The following is a 10,032-nucleotide window of genomic DNA, read 5'->3' as shown; positions in this document are numbered from 1 at the left end:
CGCTGCCGTTGGCTTCGGGGAGGCGTTGCGTAAGCACCCCACGTTGGGCACGGCGCACGCGATTGGCTGGCGCACGCTTCCCCGCTTCCCCTCTGCTACCGCCCAGACCCACGTCCCCCGCCGGCTCTGCGCTCCCGCCCCCCGCCCGCGCAGGGCTGGGCGGGGCCGGCGCTGGTTAGCTCCGGAGTGTGAAACCGCGTGTTAATGTAACCGGCGCGAGAGGCGCGGGCGGCGGCGGCGGGAGCGGCGGCTGCAGGAGCAGCAGCAGCGGCGAGTACCCTGTGCCCCGCGTCCCCGAAGCAGCCGACTGCGCCACCCCCACCCTCTCACGGCCGGGCGGGACCCGTGCCGCCAGCCCGGACCTCCGCCGGCCCGCGGCGACCTAAACCCCGCCGCTACTACTCCGGACCGGTCCGCGGAGTTTGCCCGCCGGGTAGGGAGGCCGAGCGGCGGAGCGCACTCCTGCTTCCCCCCCCGCCCCCATCTCGTGGATGTCGCCCCCCGGGTCGTGAGAGAACTTTGCAGCGGGCTGGAGCGCCCTTTGCAGAGAGGCAGACGAAGGGAAGGAAAGAAAGAGGGCCCAGGAAGGGGCTTGGAGGAACAGTCCGGTGCGGCCGTGCGGGGCGAGTGCGCGCGGGGCGCGGCGCCCGGATGCACCCCGGGATCGAGGAGCGGCGGGCGGCTGCGGGACTGCCCTCCGCGGTGTAGCCCCGCCGGGCCAGGAGAGTTTGTGCAACCGCGGAGAACACCGAGTGTCGGTCGCACGGGGCGTGCCGAGCCGCCTCCCGGCGCGCCCTCCGCACTTTCCCCGCCTCGTCGTCATCCCGCGCTCCTCCGCCCGGGCTGAGGCAGCGGAGCGCCAGGCGCGGAACCTCCGCCGCCCGGACCTCGCTCCTCACCGCCTCCCGGGAACCCACGAACGCCCGGCTGAAGGCGCTGCCCTGTCCCGCAGCGGTCGGTCCCGAACGTCGCCAGGTTTGTTTGTGTGGGGTTAGCCGGGGGCGCCGGGCCACCTGCACCTCGCCTGCGGCCGGCGCCGCGGGGAAAACCCGGAGAGGAGGCGGACCGGGAGAAGAACGAAGGAAAGCAGCCCGCCTGGATTTGTTTGCTCGGGACGGGGATCGCCGAGGGGAGCGCGGCCGGAGTCACCGCGCCCCCACCTCTCCGCCTGGGCAGCAGAGGCCCGCGGGTTGGATCACAGCCCCCGCGCGCTCTTCTTGGGCGCCGGCGTTACCGCGCAGGTTCTTGGTGCGTTCGGGCCCCGGGTGCCCCGCGATGTGGCCCTGAGCGAGGGAACCCGCACCGGCGGGAGCAGGAGCAGCCGAGTGGCCGGTGCGCCCCGCCGAGCGCGCTTGCGTGCGTGGCCAGCGCGCTCCCCGCGCTCCGGGTTTCTGCCTGGCCTCTCGGCTTAATTTTTCTCGGCGGGATTAAAGTTGGAAATTGAGCGGAGAATTGAGTTGCCCGGAAACAGAGCTACGGCCGCCGCCAGAGCGATGTTCCCGCAGAGCCGACACCCGGTGAGGCGCGGCAGGGTGCTGGGTGGAGGGGCCGAGCAGTGGGTTGGGGGTGGGGTGGGGATAGGCGCTCTTCCGGTGCTGTAGGGAGACGGGTGTCTGCTACATTTTGGAGGACCCCCCCAGCCTCTAGGGGTGCGAGGCTGGGGAGGTCGGGGACCGTCCCCTCCTGTGGTGGGGAGTGAGCTGAAACTCTCAATTTTTCTCCTTTACTCTGGGCCCCCTCCGAGTTGACGTCTAGACAGGGTGGGCGGGGGCGCCCGGAGAGGCTGAGGTTTCTTTCCCGTAGCGACAGCTTCCCCCTAACCTCCCCCCCACCGAGACGGGTAGGGCGCCCCCCCTTTGTTTCTTGCCTCGCCCATTTACATATCAATGCGGCCCCCGTTCCGGCGCGCCTGGAGGTGGCCCCGGCGACTCTGGGAACAGGGAACGTTAAGGAGTTGTTTTTCTCCTCCGATTCCCGGGGTCATTATCGCCCCCGTGGGGAGGGGGTGGTGGCTACGACGACAATTTGGCCTGGTCTTCCCCGGCCGCTGGGGAGCCCCTGTCCCTCCAGCCGGTGACCCCGGGCGCATGTACTACGACCCGCCCTGGAGCACGGAAGAGGCCTGGAATCTTTGGAGGCTCCGGATCCGGCGAGGGTCCGCTGTCCCCCCGCATAAAGTGCAGCGCAAACTCGAGTTCAGGGTTCCGTTTTGCGCCACTTCTAACTTTATTTTTTGCTCACGTCCCACCTACTTCTCCGTCCTCTGACTTAACTGTTTTATCTGTCTACCCGCATCCCTGTCCCTCGGTTCCCCTCGCCGGTCGCCCCCAGACGCCGCACCAGGCCGCAGGCCAGCCCTTCAAGTTCACTATCCCGGAGTCCCTGGACCGGATTAAAGAGGAATTCCAGTTCCTGCAGGCCCAGTATCACAGGTGCGTGTCCGGCCGCGCAGGGCGCGTGGTAGTCCAGGGGCAGCCCCGTCCCCTCCTCGCGCAGCCTGGGGGCTGTGGCGGCTGTACTTAGTACTTGCGTCCAGGCGGTGGCGTGTGGAGTCGCGGTTAAGACCTGTCATTCATGTTACCCCCTTTCCAGGTTCTTCCCGGGCCGCCTCTTCTCTAGTCTCCTCCTCCTACCATTGTTTCCCTTTTGCCCGTTTGCTGCGGTTCCAAGGAGTCTTTTTTTTTTTGAGTATTTAGAAGTTGCATGAGAACCGTCAATATTTGCACTTCGTTTATTTATTTTGCAACAGGCTGAGCTGAAACCTTGGTTCAATCGATGCCCCAGCCCTGGAGTGCAGGTTTAGGGAGGCAGAGCCGGTGTTGAAATCGCTCTTTGCCTTACTAGAGGATTGTGTTGTCTGAGGCAAAGTTCGTTATGGAAGGCTATAAATGCTGTTAGCTGTGCCCATCATTGGTGGTGAAGAGGGAGGTGGATAGGTGTAGGGAAAGCTCCCCTTCTTTGGCGTCACTCTGGGTTGGTTTGGGCAGGACAGGGGACTGGAGTCTCATTTATATACATCCCAGCTTAGTCTCTTCATCTAATGAGACCTACTTCAAAAGGTTTGTAAATGAAAAGTGATTGTAAATTTTCTGGAAATATTAGTTTTTTCCCTTGTTACTATGAAGTCTTCAATGATAAGAGCTAAGAAATAACTGTGTAATGACAGTTTTTATTTTTGTCAGGCTTGAGAACAAGCACACAGATGCTTGGGTGTGAATTTTCTTATTTTGTCAGAGGTTTTTCTGATTATTGACCTTTTGTCTGCTTGAAGATAATCATCTCTGGAACTTGAGGCATACCTGCCCACACTGTTTACCAAGCAGGGAGGACTTCAACCCACTTTATTGCAGTAGCTACTTCACATATTTTGGCAGGGATTTAAAAACCGAAGATTTTAAAAGGGACCAACAATTGTAGAAGTAACTTTACAAGTACAGTTTTCAAACCTAGAGACTGTTTGAGTTGGCAGAGATGGGACAGGCCTATGTCTGACGCTGAAAATTGTGCAAAGGCCAGATTTTAATGGAGTCCAAAGGAGCAAACTGGTGCGGGGAAGTAGGAGTGAACAGATGAGCAGGAGGAGAAATCAGTCTTCTGGGTAGATCAGAGGTTTTGACAGATTTTTCATTCTTGGCATCTGACCAGGTATGCACCAAGAAGAAAAAGAATAGTAGCTGAATGGAGACCCTGTCCTGTTCACCTGACCCCTTTTCTCTATAAAATGCAAGGACAAAGCTTTTGCATGTTTACCTAGATAGTTTATGGCTTTTCCAAATTGGTCTGTGTTTTTACTTGAAGTGCAAATATGTGAGGCAGATGTTAAAACAAGTGACATAATGTTTACATTAAGTTGCCTGTTTTGTTTTTGTAGCCTTAAATTGGAATGTGAGAAACTGGCAAGTGAAAAGACAGAAATGCAGAGGCACTATGTGATGGTAGGTATCAGAGATTAGACTTTTCTCCTTTTCATGTAAGATTAGCAAATATGTGTTCCATTCCTAGCATTGCAAAACGTGAGTTAACGAAATGCTTGGTTTTTTTTTTTCTTTTTGCAGTATTATGAAATGTCATATGGATTAAACATAGAAATGCATAAACAGGTAAGCTTTAGTTAAATCTCTAGTTGAAATGAGAGAAATCAGTCATGATTCCATAAAACTGGCTTTGTCCTCAGTGGTGGGGGGATTTGTATGCTGTTTTCTTGCCTTGGTTTCCCTTCCTGTGAGTTGGTGGTAGTATTTTGCAGAAGGGTCGCTTCTTGACAGTTACAAATCTTTAAATGACTAGGTGAGAGGTGCTTTGGAAATGTGAACCAGCCTGTTTCTAGGCTGATAGAAATTGAGTCTCTGAGTTGACTTTTCCACCTGGGTGGATTTATTCTCCTCTTGAAAGACCTGGGTATCCTGTAGAGTTCTGAAATTCAGAATAGCTTGTTTTTTTGCTGGTTTGGACAGCAGTGTGGTCTTATATTCAGGAGTTCCTTAAGCAGGTTAAACATCGTATACGACTAACTGAGGTTCTCTTCATGCTTCAGGGTTGCATAAAGTGACACTCAAGATTAGTGGCTTATTAGCAAACATCTTTTTGGAAAATTTCTCAATTGATGCAGATTTGGAGGTGAAAAAGCATTCTTTTATGGCCACAGCATATGTTGGGAGTCGCTTCAGTCCTAGTGGTTTTAAAAGCATGAAAAGATTAGTGACTGGAAAGCTCTAGCTATGACTATGAGTTTGCAAGTTCCCATAAAATTCACACTTATGGCTACTATAATGGTGTATAAAAAGAGTATTGAGCTGGAACAAGGCACTAAGGACCTCATAAGAGAAGAAAAGCTAAATGATTGCTCAGCCCAAAGGACCCTCGATTGAGTAGTCATTGTCTGCCAAAGAAAGCATTAATGGCAGGGTGTAAGTATTCTGGAGATATGCTGACATTCACTTTTTCATCAAGACGCTGGTACAATAAGTCTTTTAGAAATCGATTGCCTCTTAAAAAATTATCATCAGATGAAGTTGCACAGTTGGACACATTTCAAAGTGCAACAATACAATTCTTACTTGATGTATATGTGCTATTTCATCTCAAACCCTTGTTTCATTAAATTAAAGAGCATGGCTGACCGGCTGGGGCACAGTGGAAAAATTGATTAGTTCAGCCTTCAGATCTTCCTTATATTCAAAGACTTTCATTAAGCAAGTGTGTTTCAGAGTTGAATTCTGCTTTTGTAACTCCACACTCTTTGATTTTTAATTCATCATAGATTTCATAATGTTAAGTCGTGTACACTAGATCTGTTCTCAGATATGTGTTTGGAAAGGGATAGTTAGGTTCAAGGCCTTTCATTAATAATATAATTGGGCCTTTAAAAATGCTGATTTTATCCTGATTTGCAAAATTGGTAGCCTAGATTACATTGGGCTTGTGCCTTTGTTTTTTGTGTTTCAATGGCTTGTGCCTGATTGAGGTAGTTGTAACTTGTTGATAGTAATTGGGCCAGAAGATCTATGGTCATTTAAATGAATTATGCAAATAAACTGGGTGAAGGAGTTGTAACCTGCCACTTTGTTTTTTCTTTTAAGTTACCCCAAAGGCACATTTTTTTGCTAACAAAAATTCTAGAAGGGTAAGAGAAGAGTGAGCTTTTTCTTAAATTCATAAACTCGAGAGGATTTAATAACTTCACCAACTCTTTTACAAGGAAACACCACCTCTGTGTGATGCTGTATGCTGGTATAGGATTTATTGGGGGGGGGGTAAAGGAGGTGTGTAATTCTTCTGGGTTCCTGTAGGTTACATGGTTACATGACCTCTCCTTTATCGAGTAGGAAAAAGGAAGAAGGGGCGAGGAGGGTCAGGAGCCCCATGGTGTGAAAATAGGTTTCTAATGAGTTTTTATACACTATTGGGCATTTGTGGGTAATATTGTCCATCCATGAACCAGTATGCATTAATAATATGCTGTGTATAATTGGCTCAGTAATTTGACAAATGTGAAAAGCTGAGAGATGCCATGTTCTTCATAGTAGGGTATTGAGACCCCTGAAATTTAGTTTATACTGTAAATGCTGACAGACCCTTAACTAGAGTGGTGTGCAAAGCAGTGCTGTAATTCAGTTTAAAGTGGCCTTACATTTGAAAAACATCCTTCTGAATGTCACACATTAATAATAAGTTCTGAGGAGGCATTTGGTGCAGCTAGTAATCATAATTCTTATTAAAACTGGTGACGTCTGGCCCCCAGGGTGTAGCCAGGCTCAAATTGATGCTTTTTGCCGCCTGATCACCAGCATGGCCTAAGTGCTCATTATATTGTAGAGAGGGCCTTTGGAGCTCTCATTAGATTTGACAGGAATTCTCTCTGGGGGGAAACTGGGCATTAGCGAGACTCCTGACAGGCTGAAATTAGTCCTGCTTTATGGCTTATAACCAAATGCTAGCAAGGCATCATCAGGGGACACAAAAAATTGTCATTTCTGACAACATCTTTGTTACTGAAAAAAAAAAAATGCAGCAGTGGGGAAACTTTCCACGGAGAGAGCTTTAATGTTGTTAAGATTTGTCTGCAGTGTGACCGCTCCCTCTCCCCACCTTTCAGCGGGTTTGTCGAAGGAGTGAGTTTTAGAGATTTCAGTGTCAAATCTCACCACCGACTTTTCCGTCTGGAAGTTTTAAAGTGGAAGCGCATCCAAATCGAGAATGGTATAATTGTGGTTTCCTTACTTGGTTTGGTGCCCACAGTCCATGTTTATGTTGTGTCAACACTTCCTGATAAGCCTTCCCCTCACTTTCTCTGCTCCCATATGTGCTGGTTACTGAAAAGTCAGTGCTCTAGGGATGGTAATGGGTACTTAATTTTTTTTACTGTAACATTAAGACAGGTTTTTTGGGGGGAGGGTTTGTTTGTTTTGTTTTGTTTTGTTTTTGAGGGGCGCCTGGGTGGCTCAGGGTTAAGCACCCAACTCTTGATTTTGGCTCATGCCGAGGTATCAGAATCCTGGGATTGGGCTCCTTGCTCAGGGGGGAGTCTTATTTGAGATTCTCTCTCCCTCTCCCTGTGCCCCTCCCCCGCACACTCATACTCTCTCTCTCTCAAAATAAATAAATAAAATCTTAAAATAAGACAGTTCTTTTTTGTTTGTTTTTGTTTTTGTTTGAGTCTTTTGTAGATCTCTGCCTGTCCATCTCTCTCCAGGTAGATTGTAAATTCTAGGTATATCTACCCGGGAGAGGTAGAGACATCTCATGACCCGTCATGATGCCACCAGAGGGTTAGGGTGCATTACAGAACAGCAGATGAACGTGAGTCTGATTGTTTTGAGGGCTGTGCCTGGTGTGTTTGGCAGTGTGATCTTTCAAGTTTTGTTTTCTGTCATGTGGTGTGGTATGACCTCATTTGATATTTTTGGAACAAGATGCACTGTAAATACATACATAAGCCTTATTTATTCCACTTGTGTATCTCTTCAGGATGCTGATGAAGCCATGCCATAAGTTGTCTTTAGTGACATGAATTTGTACAGCACTTAACAGTTTTCAGATTTGTCTCATCCTGTGAGGTAGATTGGGTAGGTGTTTTGCTCTGCCTACGGCTATGGGCATGTGTTCAGTGTCCGGATTTGTCAAGGCCAAGTTTCTGCTGAAGCTGGAGTTTGGGTCACCTGGTCCCTAGAATTCAGTGCTGCTTTACTTTACCCAGCCCCCTGCCATTGGAGGATGAGGCCAGTGGTGGAATCACCTTTGGGCCTGTCTGTGGTGACCCAGTCGGCCTGGCTGCAGGTCTCTCCTGCTCTCTCTCTTTGTGCTGACAACTTCATGATACACAATCATGTCGGGGCTAGATGCATGTTCTAAGAATTCATGAAAATCAGCAGTACTGACTGGCCTGTGAGGTCACAGCCATGGGTAGGTAGAAAGTCGTAGCCAACTGAGCACTGCTACTGCAGGTTAAAATATGTCTAAGAACAAAAGAAATTGGAAACTGTTGTCAGGACTCCTGGTTGAGGCCCAGGGCACAGTGAGTGTGATCAGTCACTTTGTCTCTCTGTGCCTCTCTTCTTCTGAAGAGCGGGCAGAGTGAGCACTCAGTGCTCTCCAGGGCGGCCAAGAATTTAAAAATAAATGAAAGGACTAGCTCTGGAAGGAAAGACATACTCTGCAGTGCTGGTTGTGGGGTGGGGAAGGAGACGAGAAAGAGAAACAGATGAGAGCTTAACATAACCAAGTGCCATGTGATGTTTCAGCCAGCACCCTGTCTCAGACCACGTAAATTTCAGAGTGAAGCCACTTTCACAGTTTTGATGTGTGCTTTAAAGTTTCCCTTAAAAAATAAATTGTCCTCTGGTAGTGTTTTTAAAGTGCTTAGGTGGAACTGTTAGGGGTTCACCTGCAGGTTAATCCCTTAGATGTGACTCTTACTATTTGTCTGCAAGTCTTACCTTTCTTTCTGCTTTTTAACCACGTGTGTTTTCCATCTGCAGTTTCTCACTTTGAGATTTTTTTTTTTCCCCAAGTCCACGTCTCAGAATGGGAAAAGACTAGTGGAGTACTTGCACTTAAGAGTTAAGCTCCACCAGGTGTTAATTACCTTGTAATACCAAGGGACTAGCTGTCATCAAGATTGGAGTGGTCCCCAACTTCACATCATTAGCCAGGCCTGCCCTTCACAAGCTTCAGTGAAAAGAGATAAAGCTCCCTGTGTATTAAGAACCCAGATTTTGGGGGCGCCTGGGTGGCTCAGTTGGTTAAGCGACTGCCTTCGGCTCAGGTCATGATCCTGGAGTCCCTGGATCGAGTCCCGCATCGGGCTCCCTGCTCGGCAGGGAGTCTAGTCTGCTTCTCCCTCTGACCCTCCCCCCTCTCATGTGCTCTCTCTCCTTCTCTCTCTCAAATAAATAAATAAAAAAATCTTTAAAAAAAAAAAAAGAACCCAGATTTTGAAGCGCAAGATTAGCCTTTGTTTTTTTAATCAGCAAGCAGGGCAATTCCTCCCTACGTTCTCTCACCCTACCCGACCCCTTCAACAGTTGGCTAGTTCATGGTTACTATCCAGAGCCGAGACTCGGGTGAGGTGAGGGTTGCAGCGCCTCAGACACAGAATTTAAGGCAGGGGTCAAAAAATATAGTCCTTCAGATAAGAAATATTTTTAAAATTCAAAATTAATGCCAAGAAACTCTAGAAGGCACAAAATATGTGATCTTTAGGATGGGCGTTGGTGTAAAAATACAGCTCATTGACGTCCCTTATTTAGGGGACTTTGATTAGTGACTGGGTGAGTCATTGACTAGTTAGTTGCCAGGGCGTCAGTTTCCCTCCTTGTAAAATGAAGGGTTAGACTAGGCAGGTTCTCAGAATGGGTCCTCTTAGGAGAGGAGAGCTGTCTCTCTAGACCGCTCCCCTCACTAGTGTTCAAAACCCAGTGCCTGCTTGTGTCCGTTGAGTAGAGTCTTTGGCCAGAGGCTTAAGCTGATCCTCCAAATAGTGTTTATTAAGAAACATAGAATCTGTTCCTTTAGAAAGCCTTTAAATAAATCATCTTGTGTGGTAGTTAGGCTAACGATATATTCAGTTACTGGCTCATGGAACCATTTTAGGTTTCCATAGATCTGAGTGTTTGCTCTTCTATTATTTAAATATTTGTGGTCTTCAGGAGTGGATTACGTTGGAGAAAACTAAGAAACTGACTGGGCTTCTCATAGGCTTCGATTGGCTCGATTATCCCTACGGCCCCCCATCCCTGTTGCTTACTGTTACTTCAGGTTTTGAAAAATTGAGATTTTCAGAACTAGTACCTTTGATGTAGAGTATTTGGTATAATGGTTTTCAATTAAATTCTAGGCAGTTGTTTTTATAGGAAGGCTTATTTGACAAAAGTAGGCATTTACAGATTGAGAACAGTCCTCACCAATGAGATTGGTGAGTTTTGTAATATGAAATGTGCCATAGGATTGTTCTATGACTGTGGCTTGGTGTTTTAATTTAGAGTGTGTGTGGGTGTAGGTGTGGGCACTCAGGTGTGGGAGAGATTTTCTCAT

General features: G+C 48.8%; 1 protein-coding gene across 6 annotated transcripts in view; it reads left to right on the top strand.

Moving 5' to 3' along the window:
- Positions 1 to 200: 200 nt before the first annotated feature.
- Positions 201 to 10,032, top strand: part of TLE1 (TLE family member 1, transcriptional corepressor) — an 89,307-nt gene continuing 79,475 nt past the window's right edge. For 4 of the 6 annotated variants that reach the window (XM_035030362.1, XM_035030360.1, XM_035030364.1 and 1 more), the window contains exons 1-4: positions 201 to 1,517; positions 2,332 to 2,432; positions 3,872 to 3,935; positions 4,056 to 4,100. In XM_035030362.1, the coding sequence (XP_034886253.1) occupies positions 1,494 to 1,517; positions 2,332 to 2,432; positions 3,872 to 3,935; positions 4,056 to 4,100 (234 nt within the window). In that variant the 5' untranslated portion in view covers positions 201 to 1,493. Of the gene's footprint in view, positions 1,518 to 2,331; positions 2,433 to 2,590; positions 3,060 to 3,871; positions 3,936 to 4,055; positions 4,101 to 10,032 lie in introns of those variants that run through there. The other 2 variants (XM_035030361.1, XM_035030363.1) reach the window with 2 other exon arrangements.

Source organism: Mirounga leonina, unplaced genomic scaffold (assembly GCF_011800145.1).
Source record: "Mirounga leonina isolate KUSES-001 unplaced genomic scaffold, KU_Mleo_1.0 Mir_363, whole genome shotgun sequence".
NCBI classification, from domain to species: domain Eukaryota; kingdom Metazoa; phylum Chordata; class Mammalia; order Carnivora; family Phocidae; genus Mirounga; species Mirounga leonina.
This window is presented reverse-complemented; position numbering and strand designations above follow the sequence as displayed.